Source organism: Tachysurus fulvidraco, chromosome 9, assembly GCF_022655615.1.
Source record: "Tachysurus fulvidraco isolate hzauxx_2018 chromosome 9, HZAU_PFXX_2.0, whole genome shotgun sequence".
Classification (NCBI taxonomy): Eukaryota; Metazoa; Chordata; class Actinopteri; order Siluriformes; family Bagridae; genus Tachysurus; species Tachysurus fulvidraco.
Genome location: NC_062526.1, coordinates 19,484,174 through 19,510,775, shown reverse-complemented (window position 1 = coordinate 19,510,775; position 26,602 = coordinate 19,484,174). Strand labels below are relative to the sequence as shown.

General features: G+C 41.0%; 2 protein-coding genes across 5 annotated transcripts in view; one reads left to right on the top strand and one right to left on the bottom strand.

Annotated features, from left to right (window-relative positions):
• The window catches only part of LOC113637369 (serine protease FAM111A-like), a 200,972-nt gene that overhangs the window by 8,104 nt on the left and 166,266 nt on the right, over positions 1 to 26,602 (top strand). The window lies entirely within an intron of this gene.
• spef2 (sperm flagellar 2) lies at positions 1,089 to 25,968 on the bottom strand. 4 transcript variants are annotated; one of them, XM_027138015.2, is made up of 37 exons: positions 25,531 to 25,968; positions 25,319 to 25,421; positions 24,243 to 24,495; positions 23,980 to 24,150; positions 23,608 to 23,745; positions 23,341 to 23,417; positions 22,886 to 23,042; positions 22,108 to 22,296; positions 21,837 to 22,024; positions 21,344 to 21,488; positions 20,966 to 21,185; positions 20,474 to 20,556; positions 19,325 to 19,406; positions 18,071 to 18,105; positions 17,083 to 17,186; positions 16,604 to 16,851; positions 16,224 to 16,293; positions 13,994 to 14,148; positions 13,718 to 13,798; positions 13,341 to 13,444; positions 13,127 to 13,254; positions 12,888 to 13,026; positions 11,886 to 12,023; positions 10,784 to 10,941; positions 9,325 to 9,411; positions 8,979 to 9,078; positions 8,752 to 8,899; positions 7,528 to 7,653; positions 6,904 to 7,042; positions 4,812 to 5,047; positions 4,553 to 4,647; positions 4,277 to 4,429; positions 4,101 to 4,193; positions 3,583 to 3,759; positions 3,257 to 3,409; positions 2,817 to 2,936; positions 1,089 to 1,742 (listed from the first exon to the last, which is right to left on the bottom strand). In XM_027138015.2, exons 1-37 carry the CDS (start codon positions 25,586 to 25,588, stop codon positions 1,650 to 1,652), a joined length of 4,944 nt encoding a protein of 1,647 aa, XP_026993816.2. In that variant the 5' UTR covers positions 25,589 to 25,968; the 3' UTR covers positions 1,089 to 1,649. The 4 variants fall into 4 exon arrangements, with proteins under 4 accessions (XP_026993816.2, XP_026993818.2, XP_026993817.2 ...); XM_027138017.2 differs by having other exon boundaries at positions 16,224 to 16,290; positions 25,531 to 25,864; XM_027138016.2 differs by having other exon boundaries at positions 18,071 to 18,102; positions 25,531 to 25,864.

The following is a 26,602-nucleotide window of genomic DNA, read 5'->3' as shown; positions in this document are numbered from 1 at the left end:
GGTGAAATGAGATGTCAATCAGCATCTAACTTTCAATGCTATCAAATAAAAATTCGGGGTGGCACCTGGGGTGGCCAATCAGATGTCAGGGGTGTTCAGGGCCACCCCGGACACCCCTCTGGCTCCGACACTGCTTAGAGCTTCTAGCTTTGGAATATTTTAGTTGTAGAAGTTAGTTTATTTATTTCTCAAGTTTAACATTACCATATAGCCATTTTATCCTCAGTTTGTCTTTTTTTTTAGTTATTTTTGTACATTTTCTATAATAAACTCCCAGTAAAACACTTGTTTAAAACCACACCACTGCTGTAGCTGATAAACCAATCACATTTAAACAATGATAAGAAACTGAGGACACAGCACTGTTACTTTCCTTAAAAATGCATTGTAATTAACAAAAATCAATGTTTACAAGCTGTCCAATGAATAACTAGAATGTTCCACAGAGCAGCATGTCTCATGTATGTGTTGTGTCTCTTATAATTTGTGTTAAAATAAAACTAAGGCAGTATCACTGTTTTAGAAAACTGTTCTGCGTTTCAGCTTTTTTTCAGCTTTTTTTCAGCCAGTAGGATTAATGGTGTTGTTAGCCGAACAGCACAAAATCATAAACCGATTAGAAATACAGGACGGAAAACTCATGTTTATGTTCAGAGTCCACCATTGCAGTGTACATTCAGAATGAAATAAATTATCTAAACAGTTTAATCATCCCTCAAGCTTTAGAGGATAACGTGGGTTCGTAAACGTGAAATACTGTTCACTCTGAGCCACGGACATCCGGTGGGTTTGACCGTTTATCTGTGTCTTGAACAAAAAGAATGTCTGAAACAATAACTTGATGACAACAAATAACAACTTTTCCTGTTGATCTGGTGCCCTGTTCCTCTCATTCCAGCTTAGAGAAGTAACAGTTACACCAGGATCGTTCTTAGTAATTAATAAAAATCAGATTTCCTCCAAATTCAAATTGTAGTTTAATGACACACACACACACACACACACACACACACACACACACACACACACACACACACACACACACACACACACACACACACACACACAGAGAGAGAGAGAAATCCAGACAGTTTCTAAACTATTTATTAATGTAAAGCAGTATGATTCTAGAAAGTGTGTAATTACATTTACTGCATCAGCAGAAGCACTTCATGGTTTTCAAAAATTTAACCCAATGCTAATTCACTCAGAGTCTAATCACAAAAGTGCTCTAGAACCCTGTTAGAGATGAGTTAGTGGAGCAGGAAATGATCGGTTGAGCACTGGGTGATGAACACAGTTCGGAGTCGAAGCTGTCAATGTGCGTATTGGGAACTTATTTTAGGGATGTGGGCTCTGGTTTTGCTTTGTAGCTAAATTCAGTGCTCTAAATCTACACAGAGCCAGAAAATAATGTGGTGCTGGAGAACTCGTGGTAGAAGGAGGCTCGGCTTCTGTTACATCACATAAGAACTTTAAAAAAGAAAACTACAGTATAAGAGGAAATGAAGATTCCCAGCACTGTGTAAATTTAACGCATAGTAGCAAGATAACTGCTAACAACTAATATCTCTCATGCTAATAATGAATAACTCTCAACACTACTGAATTTCCAAGAGTGGAATCATTTTCTGTACTTTGCTCCACAGTTACTCAGCTCCGGGTGATGTGTTAGATGTTAGTTCACTTGCTGGATGTTCCACTGAAGAACTCTGCTGGATCTCCAAAATTCTGGAAAAGTCCTACAGAAAAAAGGAAAGAAAAAAAGCCTGTGATGCTTCAGAAGTGTTGATTGCACTGTTCCTCACATAGTTCAGTGTTAGATGATTTGGTGTCAGTGTCACCTTCAGGAGGAACCTACTGACTCGAGACTGTACAAAACAGCACATAAAGCGTGTGTATATAATTGTTCTTTCTGCATGGTGTGTGTGTGTGAGTAAATGTTGACACAATGGTCCCCACGATTGTCTCGATTCAATTACACTTCATTTTGTACTTTTTCCTTTTTACTGAAAACATTCAGAAACTAAAGAAATGTTTTGTTTCAGTGACATTCCTAATAAATATAGTTTGACTGATGTGACTGACAGGAGATGCACCTCCATGTAGTCTTTTACATCAACACAACATTTTTATCAGACTGTATATTTATAATCACACCCTCCAGTGTCACCCATATGAGGATAAGGTTCCCCTTTGAGTCTGGTTCCTCTCAATGTTTCTTCCTTTACCATTCAAGGGAGTTTTTCCTCCCCACTGCTGCCTGAGTCACCTCAGACTTGTTCATTAGGGATAAATACATACACATTTAAATATATCTAATATTAATCTAAAAATAAAATAATATTAATCTTATATTTATCTAAAATATAAATTAAATATTTATGGATTTTGTATTCTATTAATCTTTATATTATTCTTTATAATAACCTTTTGTTCTGTCAATCATTTTACACTGACGTCACCTGCCTTGTCTCACATGATGATGAGTGTCGACTGATCTTTTGCTGTATTTTTTGTCCCGTTGTTAAAAGTCTGCTGTCCAAAATGTGTAAATGACGGTAAAAAACATTTAATTGTGCATTCTCATTTTTATCAGCAGACCAATTCTGTTAGTCTTGTCCATTTGTATGCAGTTTAGCACAAATCCCTGTATTGTTACAATTCTGATGACCTTGTTTAGCATTTTACATGTGATTTGAACATATGGGTGTGTTTGTGTGTGTGTGTGTGTGTGTGTGTGTGTGTGTGTGTGTGTGTGTGTGTGTGTGTGTGTGTGTGTGTGTGTGTGTGTGTGTGTGTGTGTGAACACTCACTGCCAACAGGTACTGCGATGAGCCCATCAACTCTTGAAGAACAGGCTGCTGCGCTAGCAAAGGAAATGGGATCTTGTCTTCTGGCTTAAAGCCGAGGCTTTGAAATATATCCTCCAGATCCTACACACACACACACAAAGGAACATAATAGTGACAGAATGGGAGATTATTACATGTAAATATGGAAAGATTCATGTTCTTTTAGATTAAGCAAATGCACGGCACTAAGAAGGGCAGGGCATTAAGCAGGAGGGGATATTAATCAGGGCAGGGCACTAACTGAAATAGGGCATTAAGTATGGTAGGGCACATTCCATGGGAATTCCCACAATCCGTGAGGATTGGGGATTGAAAACAAATATTAACACAGTGCCAGGACTGTTAGGTTTAACAGACACTGTGTTCTGTGTGTGTGTGTGTGTGTGTGTGTGTGTGTGTACCTGCTGAAGCTCCTCTGTGTTTTGAGCATTGGTGTGCTTTTGTGATGAGATCCGAGCTTCTCCATGTTTAACAACTCTGAGTACATCATCCACTGACACATCACCTTCATCGCCCTCAAACACCTCGTCCTCTTCATCATCACACACATAGGACTGTAACATACACACACACACACACACACACACACACACACACACACACACACACAAGCACACAAGCAACAGCACATTTACTGTACATATTACACACTGCAGTGTAATTTGTGCAGGTTTTGTGTGTGTGTGTGTGTGTGTGTGTGTGTGTGTGTGTGTGTGTGTGTGTGTACCTGCAGCAGGCCAGTGGTGTTTATGGGTGTGTAGGGCAGTCTGTGCTGGGTCACTAGACTCAGGGCTCTGGTAAAGCCACGTGTTGGATCAGGATGAGCACAGAAATAAAGCAGCATGTTCATGTAGTCACACACAGGTGGAGAGAGGGTGGAGTCTGAGAACAGTGTGAAGAAGAACTGCACACACACACACACACACACACACACACACACACACACACACACACACACACACACACACACACACACACACACACACACACACACCACAAATTCTATTTATTATTACAGCAATGCCAGTCCCAGTGAAGGAGGCATGATGTTGGTAACTGTCAATCACAGTCAAGGAGGTGTGGCCTCTGTGTTACTCCCAGTGAAGGATGTACGGCTCGTACATGTCAGTGCAAGTAGATGAGGTGTGGTTACAGTTACATGCAAATTGTGATGCACCCAAACTGGCAGAATGTTTATACAATTTTAACACCTCCACCAAAACATACCCACATTCATTACAATACCTTTCTGAGGTTGGTTAACCTGTCGTAGGGTTGAGGATCAGTCTGATCATCAGGAACAGGAAGTTCTGTCTGAGTGGGAAACCACAGCTCCACCTGTACACACACACACACAGTTGTAGGTATTGCTGCAGTGTGACGAGTCCACCCCCACAATGTGTGTGAGTGTGTGTACACACCTGTAGGTACTGCTGCAGTGTAATGACTCCGTCCCCTGCTGTGTCAATCTCTTTGAAGCGTGTGAGAGTATTTATTAGTTGTGTCTGTGAGGGCAGTGGCCACGGACGAGCAGCACTCAACAGGAACTGACGCCAGTCCACCATCCCACAGTCCTGCACCAACGCACACACACATGCACACACTAATTACCACTTGTAATTTTAGTTAGCTTTTTCCCGTTTAATCGTTCAGCACTTTCTGCTTGGACGATGTGTCCCACCCCACAGTCTGCATACCTGTGAGTCTGTGAGTTGCATCCAGGCTTTAGACAGGACATCTGAGCCGACACAGAGAGTCAGAACCTCATGCAAAATGCCACAGGACACCAGACCTATACACACACACACACACAAACAAACACACACACACACACACACACACACACACACACACACACACACACACACACACACACACACACACACACACACACACACATAATTATACACACACAAAATTTATGACTATAAAATGAAATGCTCTTCTTTTTCTGACCTGTAGGGGCGATGTTGAGCAGATTAGAATGCAGGTCGTACAGCTGCTGCACAGTAAGACAGAAGGAGTCCTGATTGGTCACATCACTAGGGAGTGGGTGTGGTGAAGGGGGTGGAGTCGTCACCACACGCGTGTCTCCATCAATAAATAAGTTGTTACATGCTAATGTGAGCTCGTGTGTGATCCGTGACCCGCTCTCAATGTGGTGACGAATGATGACTGCCAGCTGATCAATGCTACACACGCACAGAAAAAACACAACTCATTACACACTATACATTGTATTTAGTGATGTATTCGTCTGCTGTTCCTCGACATGTATACGTGTGCTCTCATGTCAAGTACAATTAAAACTCAGGAAGTGTTTCACAAATCAAATATTAAAGCTGCATCAGATGTTGACTTGCCAAAGGGAACAAACTGAGTCCTATGGCACAGAACCATAAATGTTTAAGTTTATGTGACAAACAATGCATATTATATAAAACTGTATTGAAGTTTCAGAAAGAGGAGACATCTGTTGTACTTTGTTATACACCCTTTAAACAGATTATTGAAGTTTTACCGAGTCAAATGTTGTGTTTTCTTGAGCTGATGCAACGATGTGCAAAATATCCATAAATATTAAATGTACATCAGTGAAATTCCTGCAACAACCACTGGGTAAAGAACAAGGGAGAAAACAGCAGTCAGTCCTCTAGAGCAGGGGTATCAAACTCAAATTCACAGTGGGCCAAAATATAAGACTGAGATAAAGTCACGGGCCAAACTGAATATTTATTGACAAATTAACTGCAACTGATCTATAATGTTCAACCTTTTTCATATGGAAACAAACTTTAGTTTTGCTTAAACACGGGATTTGGAACAACCAGAGCTTGATATTACAAACACATAAGAAATTAAATTCGAAATAAAAGACACATCAGTGGTGTTCATTTTGCAAACTTTGACCATACACTTTTTGACAAACTCTCCCTCATTAAAGGGCCTGGCAGATTTTGCTCTCTGCTGCCACAATAAAGCTTTACAGCCTTTACAGCAGCTTCACTTTTTGATTTTGCTTTCATGAACATAGACTTTTTTTCATCTCCTCCGCCTTCTGGAGCTTCTGCGTTACGTCCAGGTCCTTATACTTCTCATAATGTTTCGTTTCATAGTGTCTTATGTTATATTCTTTCGTTACAGACACGTTAGCTCCGTTAGCACACAAGACAAACATATCTGTCCTTTATATTCGTGAACAGATAATCTGCCTCACACCTGTCTTGAAAGCTCCTATTGTACATCGTTTGTTTGGCCATTTTTGTGGAGGGTGGAATTAACGTGCCCGATGTGACTGTAGCATGGTTGTTAACGACTGTCAACAGAGAATGAGGGGCACTTGCTGTTCGTGACTACGCGTCAACACAGTAGCAAGGCATTCTGGGATTTGTAGTATTAGCGGAGAATGCGGCTAGCCAGCTGTAATGCACATCTGATATGAACTCACGGGCCAAATTTTGACACCCCTGCTCTAGAGGCTTCAGGTAGAACCAGAGGGTTGTGTGCATGAAAACATAACTCACAAATATCACTCTGATTACTGCTTTTCATTTACCCCTATCTCGTTAACACAGGGTCCGAACAAGTGCTTAAACTGCTTGAATTTAGATTTTTTTTTTGTCTGTGAATGATGAGAAGTTATACAGAATTCCATTTAATATTTCATGCTGCTTCTTGTGTAGAAACACAATTTCAGGTGATATCAGGTAAACATCTCAAATCCTAACTGAAGTGTTCTCTGTTATCGTGTCCTTGCAAGTTCATTCCTGTAAGACGTCCTACCACATTCCTACTTAAGTACACAAGACCATGCCTTGTGTACTTAGTACTGAGAAACAAACTGAATCATTTAGATAGTGATTCCTTGAGTCATTTAGACAGTGATTCCCAGAGTCATTTGGACAGTGATTCTTTGAGACATTTAGACAGTGAGTCAGCAGTCTTACTGGAAACTAAAAAAAAAAAAGATTTTCTTTTAAATACCTAAATATTTATATGAAAGTGGGTGTGAGAGGAACATTTGTACTCATCCTGGGTGTGTATTGACCTGTTAACCTCAGACAGGAAGTGAGCCCCACACGATTCCTCCATCTCTCTGTGAGCCTCTTCTGTTCGGGTCTGGAGAATTTGCAACGTCTCAACACACTGTAGCTTTACCCGCTCCAAGCGCTCACAAACAGAGCTCTCTAAACACGCGCGCACACACACACACACACACACACACACACACACACACACACACACACACACACACACACACACAGATAAATAAGACAAGCTAAATAACACAGCTCGTTATTTTAGCAAGAAACTTCGTACACTATGCTGTTGGAAGACTTGGGAAAACTCAAAGTTATTGCTTTACCTCTGACTATTACAAAGCGCTGACAGTGGAGAATCCTTCTGTTAATGTTACATAAAGTTGTGCTTAAAGAAAACTTTGGCATAGGCACAATTTTTTAAAATCCATCCATTGCTAGTACAGCAATCGCCATAAAAGTCACAGTGAATGAGCGGATACTAAAGACACAATGATATATTCGATAAAGTAAATCAAGCGCAAAGCTGTTGTGTGCAGCTTGCACTACTGTCAGAGATGTTGGTTGTTTGTGTGTGTGAATGTGTGTGTGTGTGTGTGTGTGTGTGTGTGTGTGTGAAGTGTAGTGTATACCCTCATGTTTTAATGCAGCTCTGTACTCCAGTTTCATTCTGTTTCTCACTGGCCTGTTTTGCACTTGCTCAGCATCCTCCTCCACTGGGGGGGGCAGGACAGGTTCCTGGGTGGGGGAGGGGGGGCCTGAAACACACACACACACACACACACACACACACACACACACACACACACACACACACACACACACACACACACACACACACACACACACACACACACACACACACACACACACACAGATGAGATGTCCAGTAAGTAACAGGCAGCATGTGCTGATGGTAAACCTGGATTTGGAACACAGCCCTGTAGTGTCCAGTAAAGGCTGCCTGTGACGCTAGAACTCGATTTGAGACCAGAGTGTATTTGTAATTAAATCAGTTTGCATTATGTTTTACAGCTCCATTCTGCTCCAGTAAACCCGACAATGTACTGCTCTCGCACCTAACCACCACACTGAATCGTTCTCCAGCTCCTTCATGAAAAACTACAGAAAATTATTTCTAGTTTATAGAATACTCAACATAAGCGGGTTTTAACCTTTCTCCCAGACGTGTCTTCTTCATGCCAGATCTGGAAAAAAAACCCTTAACTTACAGTAAATAACACTGATTAGAAAACAGGAGAGATTCACACACGGATACAGAGGTGGATATGAAATTCTGTGGGTTGTGTGTGTCTGTAACTGAAGCTCGCTAAACCCTATTTGCAGGAGAATATTCAACAAATCCAAGGTAAAAAATCCAAAGGTAAACCAGAAAGTCGTAAACAGGCATAAATCAAGAAACCAAAAGACAGACAGACAAGAAACAGAGAGACAAAACCGTAATCCGAAAGACCATGAAGGATACTGTACAGGATAATGAACAGAGAAAGACTCTGTGTACAGGAGAAATGACAATACTTCACAAACTGGTTAATGTGAGCATGGCATAAATGTCTTACAGGCAGGAAGTGAAGTATGACACAGGAAGTGAACTCAGGACTCAGGTGAAGGCCACTCTGGTGGAGGGATGAGTGGTTCATGGACTAAGACTGCTGATATTCACAGTGTGTATGTTTGTACGGTGTGTATCACACTGCATTACATACACACAGTGTAAAGGTGGACTCATCACACTGCAGCAATAGCTACAGCTGTGTGTGTGTGTGTGTGTGTGTGTGTGTGTGTGTGTGTGTGTGTGTGTGTGTGTGTGTGTGTGTGTGTGTGTGTGTGTGTACCTTTCTTCTTGCCTCCTTTCTTCTTGTCTTTAACAGGCTGTGTTGTGGGGACTGGAGCCTGTGACTCTGTTTGTGCTGGTTCTGTCTTCATCTGCTGCTGCAACACTTCATTCTCCTCCTGCTCCAACTGCTGCATCTCTGCTTTTACCTAACACACACATGCACACAGTCTAGTGCACATGTGCCAGTTAGAGGTCATGTCATGTGTCAAGTGTCATGTGTGTTACCGTTTGTGTGACAGCAGTGACAGAAGATTGATGGAAATCCTGCAGCAGATTCTCACCAGGGTGAACATACTCTTTTTGTTGGGAGTCAGTTGAGGAAGGCCTGTTTCACACATACACACACACACACAATTAATTTAAGTTGTATAGCACTTAACAATGGACTGGTTTACAGAAGTACATAAACTGACAGTGACGTGGTTTTATATATATATATATATATATACACACACACACACACACACACACACACACATATATATATATATATTTATATATATATATATATATATATATATATATATATATATATATATATATATATATATATATATATATATATACTTACACTCTAGGTTTCTTCTTATCCTCAGTCTCAGTGTCTTTTTTCCCAGCACTCTTTGTTAATTTCTCAGATGGTGCTGAAACTTCAGAACTGCAATTTACACAGACCATAACTATACATAGCGAAAAAAGCAGTTTAAGTCACTGACGTGTTTGTGTTAAAAAAATATTAATATATTAATATTAATATGATATATGTATGAGAAAATATTCTACAAGTGTGTCTCACTGCATGAATTCACACACTAATTTGTAGACATGCTGATTTGTTGTCCATGTCTTGAGTGTGTTTAGCCCCAAATTCACTGCAGCAACTGTAGTAAACATGTGAGCATGTGAATGTATTCTGTTGAGATTTGTAGAACTGTAGGATTTGTGCACCACCAGGTTTGTGTTTCACCACTTATCAGCACCTAAAGCAGTTTTCTCTCTGACTAAACTGATTCTTGTGTGACTGTTTTCTACTATACATGTAACTATACACACATCCCACTGTCAGAGCTGCTCAGGTGGTTTGCTCTATTTACTGTACATTTACAATACTGTGCAAAAGTTTCAGGCAGGTGTGAAAAAATGCTGTAAACAAAGAATGCTTTCAGAAATATAAATAATGAGTGTTTATTTCTGTCAATTTATAAAATGCGAAGTGAGCGAACAAAAGAAAAATCTAAATTAAATCAATATTTGGTGTTACTCCCTTTTGCCTTCAAACCAGCATGAAGTGATGGCACGACCCCCACAGAGCCCTGATCTCAACATCATCGAGTGTGTCTGGGATTACATGAAGAGACAGAAGGATGTGAGAAAGCCTACATCCACAGAAGATCTGTGTTTAGTTCTCCAAGATGTTTGGTACAACCTACCATCCGAGTTCCTTCAAAAACTGTGTGCAAGTGTAACCTAGAAGAATTGCTGCAAACGGCGGTCACACCAAATACTGATCTGATTTAGATTTCTCTTTTGTTCATTCACTGCATTTTGTTCATTTATGAAAATAAATGTTTAACACTTCCCTCTTGCATTCTTTGTTTACAGCATTTTTTCACACCTGCCTAAAACTTTTGCACAGTACATTTACAGCATTTAGCAGACACTCTTATCCAGAGTGACTTACATTTTTTTTATTGCAGTTTATACAATTGAGCAATTGAGGGTTAAGGGCTTTGCTTATGGGCCCTGCAGTGGCAACTTGGTGGACCTGGGATTCGAACCAATGACCTTACCATCAGTAGTCAAACACCTTAACCACTGAGCTACCACAACCCCACATCCCTCCAATAAAAGCATCACACGCTGAGATATGCCTTTTTGAGTTTGACTAGGGAATGTGCAGCAGATGCAGAAGTATAGAAAGTGGGACTGCCTTTCACCATGCCCACGTTAGTAATTGTAATGCATAATAATAGGATTGTGTCTTATAGTATTATAGGAAGTATTGTGTAATATTATGGGATGTGACTTGCCTTTTCGTGTTCTCAAGCTGGCTGCTGTTCCCATCGGTGATATCAAGTAGCGTGACAGAGGTGAATTCAGGTGCTGCTTCATGTGCAGGGACCTTGTACAAACCGGAGTAATAATCTCTCAACAAACACAGAGTGTACTGAAACCTGTCCACTTCCACCTACACACACACACACACACACACACACACACACATTCCTATGATGAAAACCTGAAGCGTATTTGTGTGTGTGTTTGTGTGGTGTGTCTGTGTTAGCTGTATGAGAGTACAGTAGTGGTTAATAAGAACAGACATGTGTGTGTGTGTGTGTGTGTGTGTGTGTGTTTTACCTGTATGAGAGTGCAGTAGTGGTTAATAAGAACAGACATGTGTGTGTGTGTGTGTGTGTGTGTGTGTGTGTGTGTGTGTGTGTGTGTGTGTGTGTGTGTGTGTGTGTGTTTGTGTGTGTGTGTGTGTGTGTGTGTGTGTTTTACCTGTATGATACTACAGGAGTGGTTAATAAGAACAGACATGTGTGTGTGTGTGTGTGTGTGTTTGTGTTTTACCTGTATGAGAGTACAGTAGTGGTTAATAAGAACAGACATGTGTGTGTGTGTGTGTGTGTGTGTGTGTGTGTGTGTGTGTGTGTGTGTGTGTGTGTGTGTGTGTTTGTGTGTGTGTGTGTGATTTACCTGTATGAGAGTACAGTAGTGGTTAATAAGAACAGACATGTGTGTGTGTGTGTGTGTGTGTGTGTGTGTGTGTGTGTGTGTGTGTGTGTGTGTGTGTGTGTTTTACCTGTATGAGAGTACAGGAGTGGTTAATAAGAACAGACATGCGTGTGTGTGTGTGTGTGTGTTTTACGTGTATGAGAGTACAGGAGTGGTTAATAAGAACAGACATGCGTGTGTGTGTGTGTGTGTGTGTGTGTGTGTGTGTGTGTTTTACGTGTATGAGAGTACAGGAGTGGTTAATAAGAACAGACATGCGTGTGTGTGTGTGTGTGTGTGTGTGTGTGTGTGTGTGTGTGTGTGTGTGTGTGTTTTACGTGTATGAGAGTACAGGAGTGGTTAATAAGAACAGACATGCGTGTGTGTGTGTGTGTGTGTGTGTTTGTGTTTTACCTGTATGAGAGTACAGTAGTGGTTAATAAGAACAGAAGTATGATTCTCAAGCCATCCGTCTTCTGTAAGTGCTGCTTTCTCCTGCATCGCCTCCTCTCTCCTCTTATCACAGATATCCCACAGACGCTCACGCAGATCCTACACACATGGAAAAAAAACTTTCTATATACAGTAACTATAAATAGACAGTAATTATTATAATTATATATATATATGTGTGTGTGTGTGTGTGTGGTTCCCACTAAAATGGAACATAAATTGCGTTTCAATCTGCTCAAAATCTCAATATATTTTGTGTCTGAAAATACTCATTTATTTTATTCAGTCATTCAAGTACAGTATACTGGTATTCTGGTGAGAGCTGTTTTGTGTACACTACTGTAGTGCATTGTACTGTCTGTTTTGCACACTGTGTTTTATGTACACCAGGGTCTTTGTTTCATTTCACTTTGTCTTTATCAGCTATACATGTTTGACGTGACAATAAATGTTTATTGACTTCTTCCATATTTCTTCTTGCATATTCTTCCACATTATCCTTGTCAGGATGGTGAATGAACCCAGAAACATATATATATTATACAAATACTTTTTTCTGCCACTGCCTCAATACTGTAATTACCGCTGCCTCACAACCTAAAACCTATCTAACACTATCTAACACTACCTTATTGTGGGAACACATTCTTCAGCGAAAGCCATTTGAGTTTTTCTTCTGTTAAATGGCAAAAAACTGAAGCTATGCATATACAGCAAGTCTCATGTTGATGTCAAGTTGACAAATTGTATAGCAGACAAAAGCACTTTGTTTTCATGGTCATAAATCAAGTATGCCACAGAATGAACCAAAAACAAGCCATATTCAGACTGACTCAGAAGGAGCCATGGACCCTAATTTTGTTTGTTTTAAACTAAGGTTATGGTGTAAATGTTTTTTAAGTGTTTCTGTTAATGTATAGCTGACTATGTGTGTGTTTGTGTGTGCGTGTGTGTTTGTAGGACCTCCAGTCTCTGGTGCAGTTCTGATTTGGTCTCTACTTCGTGTCTTATGTCCTCTGACACACTGTTATATTCATGCTGCCACGCACACACAAACTCCTGCTTCAGATCTGGTCTCATCAGGTACTGTTTATATTCCTCTCTATGACAAACATAATGACAGCACTTACAGTAACCAGTAAACACAAACACACCAACACATATACACACACACACACACACACACACACACACAGACCTACCTGATGTTGTAGATGTGATGTATAATGAGGTCCCGCTCCTTGCGAAGATTCTGCAGCACAGCTTTAATGTTGGAGACGTATGAAAAGCATATGTTCTCCCACTGTGAGAGAAGGTACTCTGCCATTTCCTGCATACACACACACACATACAATTACAGACACTGTGAGGTACCAAGCTTTATGACTCATGTTGTGATCAGAATAGCATTAGCACCTTGGGTAACTGATTATCCACATAAACCCAGGAGCTGGAGCCAGGCTCCGGAGGCGGGGCTTCAGCAATTGGCAAGGAAGAAGGTGACGGCCTCCTGGAATCACCTGCAGGTAGTATAAGAATAATAAATACATTAATGGAAGGAGTCTCCAGTAGCAGTGTTTTAAGAGTTAGATGTATAGCTGCAACTTTTTGTTTTTACACATCGTCAAGACAGCGTGGTTTTTGTCTTATTATTTTTGAGAGGGAGAATAGAGAGAGAGAGGTGAAGGAATCACTGTTTATAGTTAGTCTAAAAGTAAAAGTATAATATGTGAGTTTACATCTGAGTTACAGCGATATAGAGGTAAAGTTCTATCTGAGTTGTGTATACTTACCGCAGTGGTCCGTTTCCGCTTTCTGGATGTCTGTATCCTCTGATGTGTCGTCTGTTTCTGTGTGTAACTGAGTCTGTGACTCTGTGGAGATGAGCACACAGTAATTAGTGCAGTGTGTGTTTAACTCCTGTCTGTTTCTAACAGACTACATACAGGAAGTAGCTCATGTTCAGTAAACATGAAAAATGTTATAAGTGTGCTGGTGTGTGAGGGATAACAGGACAGACGTCTACAGTTAGGTCAGTTCTGATATCACTGCCTTTTAGAAATCGCTACCTTTTACTGCAGTGTCCATCACGTGTAACAGCACAGTTTCCACATTTCTGTACAGAGTGTCTTCATCCACATCCCCATTCACCTTCACCAAGATATTTTGTTCTACTCCGTACCATTCCTCCAGCCCAGGCCAAGCATCCTGAAAACCCAGAATCCTGCATATACACAACAGAAATAGTGGAAAAAGATTTACACCGACTTTAAAATCTTTTGAGGATATTTTTGTTTCCTCTATCAGTGCATCAGTGTCTCTGTGTAGTGTCTCAGTGTACTGTAACAGTGCAGTGTAACAGTCTAATGTCTCAGTGTAGTGAAACAGTGCAGTGTAACAGTCTAATGTCTCAGTGTAGTGAAACAGTGCAGTGTAACAGTCTAGTGTCAGTGTAGTGTAACAGTGTAGTGTAACAGTCTAATGTCTCAGTGTAGTGTAACAGTGCAGTGTAACAGTCTAATGTCTCAGTGTAGTGTAACAGTGCAGTGTAACAGTCTAATGTCTCAGTGTAGTGTAACAGTGCAGTGTAACAGTCTAATGTCTCAGTGTAGTGAAACAGTGCAGTGTAACAGTCTAATGTCTCAGTGTAGTGTAACAGTGCAGTGTAACAGTCTAGTGTCTCAGTGTACTGTATCAGTGCAGTGTATCCGTGCAGTGTAACAGTGCAGTGTATCAGTGCAGTGTAACAGTGTAGTGTAACAGTGCAGTGTAACAGTGTAGTGTAACAGTGCAGTGACTCAGTGTAGTGTATCAGTACAGTGTAACAGTGCAGTGTAACAGTGTAGTGTATCAGTGCAGTGTAACAGTGTAGTGTATCAGTGCAGTGTAACAGTGCAGTGTCTCAGTGTAGTGTATCAGTGCAGTGTAACAGTGTAGTGTAACAGTGTAGTGTAACAGTGTAGTGTATCAGTGCAGTGTAACAGTGCAGTGTAACAGTGCAGTGTAACAGTGTAGTGTAACAGTGTAGTGTATCAGTGCAGTGTAACAGTGCAGTGTAACAGTGTAGTGTAACAGTGTAGTGTAACAGTGCAGTGTAACAGTGTAGTGTATCAGTACAGTGTAACAGTGTAGTGTATCAGTACAGTGTAACAGTGTAGTGTAACAGTGTAGTGTCTCAGTGTAGTGTATCAATACAGTGTAACAGTGCAGTGTAACAGTGTAGTGTAACAGTGTAGTGTATCAGTGCAGTGTAACAGTGTAGTGTAACAGTGCAGTGTAACAGTGTAGTGTATCAGTGCAGTGTAACAGTGCAGTGTAACAGTGCAGTGTATCAGTACAGTGTAACAGTGTAGTGTAACAGTGCAGTGTCTCAGTGTAGTGTATCAGTACAGTGTAACAGTGCAGTGTAACAGTGTAGTGTAACAGTGTAGTGTATCAGTGCAGTGTAACAGTGTAGTGTATCAGTGCAGTGTAACAGTGCAGTGTAACAGTGCAGTGTAACAGTGTAGTGTATCAGTACAGTGTAACAGTGTAGTGTAACAGTGCAGTGTCTCAGTGTAGTGTATCAGTACAGTGTAACAGTGCAGTGTAACAGTGTAGTGTAACAGTGTAGTGTATCAGTGCAGTGTAACAGTGTAGTGTATCAGTGTAGTGTATCAGTGCAGTGTAACAGTGTAGTGTAACAGTGTAGAGTATCTGTGCAGTGTAACAGTGCAGTTTAACAGTGCAGTGTAACAGTGTAGTGTACCAGTGCAGTGTAACAGTGTAGTGTAACAGTGTAGTGGCGCAGTGTAGTGTACCAGTGCAGTGTAACAGTGTAGTGGCGCAGTGTACTGTAACAGTGCAGTGTAACATTGCAGTGTAACAGTGCAGTGTGTCTGTCTCCCTCCTACCTGGTTGTGACAGTATCAGTGTAGCAGTGAATTAGTGCAGTGTAGCAGTGCGGTGTATCATTGTAGTGTATCAGTGCAGTGTATCAGAGAAGTGTAGCAGTGCAGTGTTGCAGTGTAATATATCAGTGTAGCAGTGTATTATATTAGTGCAGTGTAGCAGTGCAGTGTTGCAGTGTATCAGTGCAGTGTAGTGTCCTAATGGACTGCACAGAATGATACCATCGTACAGAGCTTTAATGGACGTCTGTGATGATAAAATCATAAACGTGTTTGTAGAATTAAAACCAGAATGAATGACTAGTGTGTATGTATGTATGTATGCATGTATGTATGTATGTGTGTGTGCTTGTGTGTGTACCCTTTGAATAAGAGCTCAGTTTAAGGAGCGTGTGAAACACACACTAACCTGTGCTGGACCTGTGTCTGCTCCTGCCTCTTCCATGTATGCTCAGGGTTTATCTCCAGCTCCTTTACTGCTGGGAACAACAGTTCACTGGTGTATTAGTGCTACACCTGCACAAAATACTGTTTAATGTGTTTAAAAAAATTATTTAAGGAACTCCAAATAATCAGATACAAGATCTTAAAATGATCCTGCAATACATTTACAGAGAATTTAAGACCTATTAAAGAATTTTGGGAGAAAATAGTTATATAATAATAATAATAATAATAATAATAATAATAATAATAATAATAATAATAATAATAATAATAATAATAATAATAAATACTGGAGAGCCAGTAAACAATAGTTGTGGTAATGGTTGATTCAAGGTCACTCACTGTGTTGATATCGTTCCAGCACCTGCTCATCTGACACCTCCAGCAACAAAGCCAAATTCAGCACAGGTGAGGTTGGGGGTGGAGCCTGAGGGGCGTTCCTGTCTACAGCTAGCTCATGACTCTTATTTTGCACCTTTGTGTGGACCTGATCCATGTCAGCTCCACCAAGAGCCTTCTCCAACAGGTAAGCCTGAGAGAGTGCCACAGGAAACCCATCCAGAACCCAACCCTGACCTGAGGGAACCTTCCTAAAGAACACATGCAATAAAAGATGAGTGTGTTACACAGACAAAAGTGTCAGACGTGTAACAAACAGATATTATGTCTGTTAATTCAATTCAATTCAGTTTTGTTTGTATAAAACTTTTAACAAGGGACATTGTTTTGTAACTTGAACAATTGAATTGAATTAACAGACAGACCGGTGTGGAGGATAGACAGGTGTGACAGATAGACAGGTGTGACAAACAGATGTGCACCTGATTGCATCCGTGATGATGTCGATGAGCAGGCAATCGGGAACACCTTTTCCTGCTTTAAGAGCTTCTTCCACAGCTGCACCATGCTGAGTGAGCAAAGACTCCTGGGAAATGAATAACACAGAACATTATTTACTCTGCAGTGTGTGTGTGTGTGTGTGTGTGTGTGTGTGTGTGTGTGTGTGTGTGTGTGTGTGTGTGTGTGAGAGAGAGAGAGAGAGAGAGAGAGAGAGAGAGAGAGATAGAGAGAGAGAGATACACTACTTACTGTGCAGTATGTAATGCTCTTCCTATGTGTGTGTGTGTGTGTGTGTGTGTGTGTGTGTGTGTGTGTGTGTGTGTGTGTGTGTGTATATATATGTGTGTGTGTGTGTGTGTGTGTGAGAGAGAGAGACAGAAAGAGAGAGATAGAGAGAGAGAGATATATACTTACTTTGCAGTGTGTAATGCTCTCTCACTGTGTGTGTTCAGTACTTGCTTTGATGAGTTAGGCTGTGATTTCCCGACTCTTAAACATTACATGTTTCTGCATTAATGTAATTTCTGCAATAACACTGTGTGTGTGTGTGTGTGTGTGTGTGTGTGTGTGTGTGTGTGTGTGTGTGTGTGTGTGTGTGTGTGTGTGTGTGTGTGTGCGTGTGTGTGTGAGAGAGAGAGAGGGAGAGAGACACTACTTACTGTGCAGTGTGCAATGCTCTTTGTGTGTGTGTGTGTGTGTGTGTGTGTGTGTGTGTGTGTGTGTGTGTGTGTGTGTGTGTGTGTGTGTGAGAGAGAGAGAGATATACACTACTTACTGTGCAGTATGTAATGCTCTTCCTGTGTGTGTGTGTGTGTGTGTGTGTGTGTGTGTGTGTGTGTGTGTGTGTGTGTGTGCGCGCGTGTGTGTGTGTGTGTGTGTGTGTGAGAGAGGGAGAGTGTAGTGTACACACACAAAATGCTCTTTGTGTGTGTGTGTGTGTGTGTGTGTGTGTGTGTGTTCAGTACTTACTGTGCACTGCTCCAGGCTGTGAGTTCCCGGCTCTGCTAAGGAAGACAGATTGAGTTAGACAGTGCTTCACACTCCTGAGTGCTCTTCCTAGAATTGTTTTGATCTTAGCAGTGTTATTAAACATTAAATGTTTCTGCTTTAATGTAATTTCTGCACTAACACTGCTCCGTTCTGTCTTGCTGTCAGTCTCACTAATGCAATTCTCATTGACTGAACGCAGCAAAGACTAGCACAATGCTCATGTTCTTCACACTTCTTCTTCCCTGTGTCTGTGATGAGGGTGTGTGTGTGTGTGTGTGTGTGTGTGTGTGTGTGTGTGTGTGTGTGTGTGTGTGTGTGTGTGTGAGAGAGAGAGAGAGAGAGAGAGAGAGAGAGAGATGTGGGGTGGGTCAGTCATTGCTCAGGATGAGCAAATTTCATTTGTGTTGGTGTTTGTGCGTTCTGCTGTTTAGGAAGTTTACAGAAATGGTGACATTCCAGCTAAAGTCTGAAAGGGAGTAAAGCCTGTGTTTATGCAAATGAAGCTTCATCTGGCCAAAGAACCTTTTGTTTCTTAACAAACTAATTAACTAATAAATGTTCATTTAAAAGCAGTATCCGTTCAGCATATCATGTTACGTGCAGATCGCTCTAACTGCACCGAACGTTCATCTTTTGACCATTTCATCAAGATGAAAACTAAGAATTAAAATTATTGTAATGTGATGATTGCGTGCAGATATTTTAATCTGAGAAAATAGTGGTGCAGATGGGTGGAGGGCGGATGATTTATTTAAAGCATCAGGTGACGTTTGAGATGATCCGCACATCTCTGTTGTAAATATGGATAATAGGGACAAGTACAACTGACCAAATGCATCTAATTGCTGATGTGGTGAAGATTTCTGGAAGAAGATATTTATGTAACATTAACGGAAGGAGACTTGTGTCAGGGCTGTGCAACAGTCAGAGGTAATGCAGTAACTAAGTTTTTCCACACCTTCAGGACAGAGAGGTTTACACTTCTTTACAGTTTGGAACAGGAATTCACTTGTTTTACTGACATTAAATGTAACATTAAATGGATAAAAAGAATTATGTCTGCTTTACTAAATAAAATGTATTTTTGTTGTAAACTGCAGAGCTTTAAGACGGGTAACACTCTTCGGGGCCTACTGTTATTGGAAAACAATCAACTTCAGGGTAATAACTCACTGCTTCATTAAACCAGCAATGATTTTGGTTTTTTTTTTGTTTAAGTGGATAAGGACACACCTGTGTGTGGAGCAGGCGGTGGCTCTACCTCCTCACTATGCACTGCTTCCTGTTGAGGAGAGTCACTGCTTCCTGTATTTACCTAAACACAGTAATCAAACAAAACCACTCATCACACAGGACTTTCTCTGCCTTAATTCTGCACGAGTCACACTGTAATTAGCTCTCTCTCTCTCTCTCTCTCTCTCTCTCTCTCTCTCTCTCTCTCTCTCTCTCACACACTCTCACACTCTCACTCTCAATCACACACACACTGTCTTTATGGTTTTATGGTTTCAGAAATCACAGGTTCCAGAAAAACACACCCTTGTTTTATTTTATTTCGGGTAAGTTCTTTCTCTTTTTTCCCCTTTACATAGAAGCAAAAGAAAAACATGTCTCTTGAATGTTGTATGTGTTTCTGAAAATCTTCAAAATAAAAATAAAAAAAAGTTTTAAACTAAAATGAAGATCCAAAGATTTTGGCTTTATGATTAAAAAAAAATAATGCTATACAGTATAATCAATAATCATATATAATCATAACTGTTCACTTATAGATAATATTTGAAAAGCTATAATTATATTATAATTTTAATTAAATATGTGCTCTTAAAAGAACGCAATAATGCAAAAGAGTAGACCTCAGGGGTGGATGTAATGTAGATCCCGAGGACTACAGCTAAAATGTACAGTACAAGTGCTAAATGTAAACCTGCTACAGCTCAGGTTCATAACTTCATCTGAAACTTCTTCTGGTATCAGTGAAGGTGGTTTACTTCAGAGGTGCTGGAATTTTAAGCAGTATCCTTCTGTGCTATGAGGTGATGCCTGACTTTAAGAGTGAAGAGTGTGTTGATTCTAGTGATGTAACATACTTGAATCAGCACTGTTACATACTTGTATCAGAATTGCAGTGTGTAAGGAACAACACACTTCAAAGCTGTTAATGGGAGATAATGAACACCAGTGTCACATGACTTTCAAGCAGTTGCTTCCTGCTCAAGAGAGCTGTCAATAAATAAATAACCTACTTGTTACTTTCCATAATTGTGATCATTTTTGAAAGCAATTTGAAAGCTTTCTGACTTGTGCACTATAACACGCTCTAACCCTTATGTGACACACAACTTTAAGAGGACCGGGGTGTAAGGTGTGATCTGTACAGACCTCGGTCTCAGGGTCTCCACTGCGATGAGCGTTCAGTGCTTCCTGGATCAGTGCATCAACCGACAGTACATGAATACCATGAGCTGTACAACAGACAAAAAGAACAACACAAACAGTATTCAGTGGTACAGCACTCCAACATAACATGCTAGAACATCAGAAAGTAGGAGACACCTAACATCAGCACTAGAAGAACTAAGTAAGGTCCAGTAAACTTTATATAACTTTCATAGACCTTAGCTCCATACATATTCTTTTTGACCAATTTTCTTTTCAGGTCAGTAATGGCAGTGTGTTAATAAATATAATTTATAAAGTTACAGATTGGACCAGTTCACATTTGGGCTGAACACTTTTACTTAGCACACATAGTCACATGGTTCCTGATGTCATCCCATTCAGAGGAACCGACGGAGAACCTCTGATCAGTTAGGGTTAGAATTAGTTGTTTATATTAATCTGTGTGTTTGTGTGTGTGAATATGTGTAATACCCTGGCTGATCTGGTTAAGGCAGGTGGTCTTTCCAGAGCAGACCTTTCCCAGAACACAGGCTCGGAGTGTGCAGTTAGGGAACGCAGGTGGTGGAGCAATCGGTAGTGGTGGATTAGCCAAGTTACGCAAATAACTCACAATGTGACCCAGGATGTCATTATTGGAGGGTGGAGCTCTACTCTCAACTTCTTCAGGCCATGCCCACTCCCCTGTCATACTCTGGAGTACATACAACACACACATACATAGTGTTTATATGATATGACTAGAACTAAAACAGTACCGTCATATAAACACAATATGTATGTGTGTATAAAAGTGCATCTAATGCGCTCTCTTTCTCTTTCTCCCCCCATCTCTTCCTGCCTGTCTCTCACCGTGTAGTCAGCGTAGTCCTGCTCGTTGAGGATTTGAAGTTTCTCCAGCTCTATTTCCTGTTCTTGGCTTGACTCCTTCTCATACAACGGCTTCCCACACAACCACAACTCCTTCCACTCCCTCATAAGTTTTACAGGGATCAGACTACACACACACACACACACACAACACAAAAACAAATACAAACACATACGTTTTTCCTTAATCATTTTCTATTTGTCAATATTTGATTGAAATTTGTTTGTAATGTCAGTGTTTATAGACATGTAACAATCATAATCTTTAAAGGGCACTAAGTGGGTAATGATAGTTCACATCTCAGGCAGACAGCAGTTCTAAATAATACAGTCACTAGCTAGAGATTCTAGGTCTCCTTCACTGAGACTGGGATTTTATACTGTGTGTATATGTGTGTGTGTGTGTGTGTGTGTGTGTGTGTGTGTGTGTGTGTGTGTGTGTGTGTGTGTGTGTGTGTGTGTGTGTGTGTGTTACTTAGAAGTGAGCAGGCGGTATTCTCCAGCTTTGGTTGCCAGATCCACAATCTGCTCCAGAATCTCCCTACAGGTGTTGAGGTGTTTTCTGTGTTTAGACTGAGCGCGCTCAGCAATCAGGCGCTTGTGAAGTTCCCGCTCTTTACACAACTCTACCTCACGATTGATCTTGTCCTGCTGCAGCAGAGCCTGGAACACACACACACACACATGTTTGTGCATACATGTAGCATGAGAGAACACGTGTGCTTGTGTGTGTAATGCATCCTCACTGCCTCTCGCTCCAGGGCCTGCTGAAAGTCTCTCAGTCTCTGTTCATGGATCTCTTTCTCTCTCAGTATACGGTTTTGCCTTAGAACCTCCTTCTGCTGTCTGATCTGCATTAGCTGCGCCGCAATTCTCTTCTCCTCCTGTGACTGGCGCATCAGCCTCCCAATCAGCTGCTCCTCCCGTAACATCTCCTACATCCACACACACACACACACACACACACACACACACACACACACACACACACACACACACACACTTGTTTATCTTTTTGAAATCTTGTTGTGTGTTTGTTTTCTCTTGGTGTGTCATTCTCCACTGAATGATGCACATCACATGCGAAGCAAAACTATTGTGTGTGTGTGTGTGTGTGTGTGTGTGTGTGTGTACATGTGTGTGTGAGAGAGAGAGAGAGAGAGAGAGAGAGAGAGAGAGAGAGAGAGAGAGAGAGAGAGAGAGAGAGAGAGAGAGAGACTCTGGAAGTAAAAAAATGATTGTTTATTCAATAAATGTGTTTATACTATGCAGCAATGTGCTTGGTACCTAGATTAAAATTGTACGTTCGAATATGTACAGAAGGATCTCAGAAAGTATCCTGCACTCAGATCCTGCTCTGTCTCCTATGGGATTACTCTATGTCCTATTCTCTTTCCCCTGAGTCTGCTCCCTAGAGTTCTATTATTCAAAAACACCTCTCTTTACACTCCAACACAACTTTTGCATCCAATCAATCCCGTGTGTGTGTGTGTTGGTGGGTGTTAGTGGATGCAGTAAACAAGCCTCGTGTGTCTGGTGTGTGTGTAGCTGGTGGATTAGCACTCTGCGGCGGCGTTTCTCTCTTTCTTCCCGTGCCAAAGCATTCTCCTCCAAACGCTTCCTGATCTTCTGAACGTATGCATTGTTCCACTCCTCCATCTGCTCCTCGTTCACCTGCAAGCTGTGCAAACACACACACAAATGCACACAAACACACAAATGTGCAAACACGCACGCGCACACACACAAATATGCACACACAAACGCACACACACAAATATGCACACACAAACGCACACACAAATGCACACACACACTTCAGTATGTTTCCAAAGGAGCATTTCCATTAACTGTAACATTCTGAACAGGGGGAAGATGATGATGTGATCTCATCAAAAGAAATATTTAATTCCCCTTTTGTGCTTTTTCAATTCCTCCGTTTCTCTCTCTTTCTCCCCCATCTCTCTCTGGGGTTTTACCTGACAGAGGCTGGACATGATGCAGGAGACAGTCTCATCCTGTTCTTCTCAAACTCACTGATCTCATAATAAATGTTCTGAATAAACAAAGAAATAAATAAATAAAGTGAAACAGATGCCATCAACAGTTTATGAAAAATACAGTGCTCTGACAGGTTAAGAGCAGTACAGTGTGTTCTGAATGATGATGAAACCTGTCAATATGAGTAAGGTGCGTGAAAGTGTGTGTACATGTGTGTGTGTATGTAAGTGTGTGTGTTCATTAACCTGAGCATCTGGTTGACGTTGTTGTCTGTGTTTGCCCGTTGCTCGCTCTGAACGGCTCACTGGGGGTTTGGGAATCTGCACTGTAGCTCTCTGAATGCGGTCCATTATCTCCTGCTGCTTCCTACGGGCCTGTCGGTGCTACACACACACACACACACACACACACACAAACACACCAACTCAAATATGTGAAAATGATGATGATGAAACTAAATTATAAGATAGATCTCATCTAATCAGCACATTTAGCCACTTCTAGTAAGCCTGCTAATCATAAAGTTATCCAATTAGCTCTGAGTTCCAAGTAAGCTGGTTGTCTGGTATTTTACTGCTATAAAATTAGTAGAAATTAAGATACAGGCAGTGTTTCACCTTCTGGATGTCCTGGAGTCTGATCTGTTCCTGCAGTTGACGCCTTCTTTCCTCTCGCTCCAGTTCGGCCACCACTGAGCGGCTGTATGCATCACGGCCTCTCTTATCGAAACGCTGTGCGATCTTCTGCATCTTTAAATCTGCCTCACGCTTCACCATCATCCTCAAACGCTGAAATACACACACACAGAGCCCAGTTCTATCAGTTCTAATATATAATCAGCACTGTGATACGATTTACAGCCACTGAGTGGATAAACCACCTGTGTGTAGATGTGCTTCTCCAAACGATGCAATTTAGCCACGCCTGCGGGCTGCATGGTCTCCAGCATGGTGGCTGTCAGCCCAAGACGTGTCTTCTTCTGTAGCAGGATGTAGAGTTGATAAAGCAGACGTGTGGCAGCACCCTGCTGGCCCTGCATCACTGCTTTGGCCATGCTCAGGTCAAAGGGTACACCCAGGAGCTGCATCGTGGGCTCTAGACGTGTGAAGTTGTTCAGCTTGGCATTAGGTGTGCTGAAACACACACACACATAACGATGGAGTGATTTCAATGGTTTCTTAAGATTATTTCTTGTCACACTGTACGATATTCCAAATTCTCTAAAAGTCTGTGTGAGCGTGTGTTCTCCATGTCAGAATATACAATGATCATGGGGATATCCACAGACCTGTGATTAAAAAACCTGACTAGAAAATATCACCTAGCAGTAATAAGTTTTTTTATCCATTAGCACTGTTTGTTATTCTCGTATGGGTTTTAGATGAGTGTCATAGCAGCAGCACTCATGCTTGGAGATCAGTTTGTCACACTGACACTGAGTTTGTCCTCATCTATGACTGTTTTCTTGCAACTAAAGCATTCTTTTCTGATGTCAACCACAAAATCAGGAATGAAAACAAAAGTGTTATTCTACACAGCTCTAGCATGATCTCCATGCTTGATCGTGAGCTCAGGGGCGTGTGGAGAAATTTCACATGATCTCCCTATGTTTATGTGGGTTTCTTCCAGGTTCTCCATGTGTGTGTGTGTGTGTGTGTGTGTGTGTGTGTGTGTGTGTGTGTGTGTGTGTGCTTGACATTCCAACCAGGATAAAATCAGGATCCATTATTACCTTGACAATGTGCTCAGTGAAGATGAATATGAAAAAGGCACAGTGTTGATTAAGATGCTTTGAGAGTTTATTAACAGACAAGGAATAAAACAAGGCTCTCAACCATCAGTTGCTCAGATGTGTAAAAGATACTGGTGTGCTGGATAAAGGTGTCTGCCAAATGCCATAAATGTAATGGAAAGTGTTAGATATGTAGAGGTTTTGTATGAAAGTGTAACACAAACCTGTGTCTGGAGAACTGGTGGAAATCCTCCTGGAGCTGGTGTTTGTACAGGACTTCACCCAGCAGATAACCGTTAGAGAAATCTTTGGCCAAAGAAAGCGGCTCTGCATTTACATAAAACGTTTACATCATATTAGATTGGATTCAACTGGACTCCCCATCAGATTAGATTCTGTTGGCTAACGCTAACTAGCTGACATGAAGGATGCTTACCGACGGTTTTAGTCAACCGGAGCTCAGAGTTCAGCCACCGACACAGTATATCAGACATCCTGAGAGCTTTCTAAAGAGTTTAAAGGATTCCTGGTAGAAACTCTACACACCGGACTGACTGCGGATTGTTTACGGTTTGTTCCCGTAGTTTAGTCTTAGCCTTGTTTGTTTCTGAAGATGGCGTCGGCGTCGTTATGGTAACGAAAGGGCTAAGTCTCAGGGGCAGTTTTTTAGTGTTAGCTTAGCTTCCTGACACCTGAGGTACATTTATCCAACTTTAACTAACACAAACATGCATTTAAGCGATGCATACATTTATTTGCCAGATTGTATTTTATTTTATTTTATTTTATTAACAGTATATTTTAACAGTAAAAAAACAAAAAAACAAAAACAAAAATGAAGTATATTACAAAGTAAGAAGTCAGTACATCTGTGCTTTCTTCAGGTCTATACTGGATTTATTTATTTAGAATCAGAATCAGAATCAGAAACTCTATTGCCAAATGAATACAAGGAGTTTGTTTTAATGTCATACGCTTCCAGTACACAGAGATAACACACAGAGAATAAAAAATAAGCTGAGAAAAATAATAATAAATAAAATGTTAATACAAATAGACAAAAAAATTATATAAATTGTATGTACAGTTGTGCTGTAGATGATGGAATGGAATACAATAGAATAGAATGAGATGCAGGGATGTATTAGGATGGAGGTGGGAAGAAATAAATGATGCCCATGATGCTGAGTCTTGGGTTTCTTTGGGATGGGGATGATGTTAGTGCACTTGAAGCAGACAGGGACTCCATACAGCTCCAGTGATCTGTTGAAGATGTGTGTGAAGATGAGGGTCAGCTGTTCAGAGGTTTTCAGACAGGTTGGTGTGACACCGTCTGGACCTAGTGCCTTTCTTCCTGGAGCTGGAGGACATTAGCTTCACTGATCTGGAGCACATGGAGAGTGGGAGAGGGTTTTTTTTAAAGGTTGTGTAAGGAGATGGTCAGAATGGGTGTGGAAGGGTTTCGAATCTACAATAAAACTCAATCAAATCTTCAGCAAATGATTCGC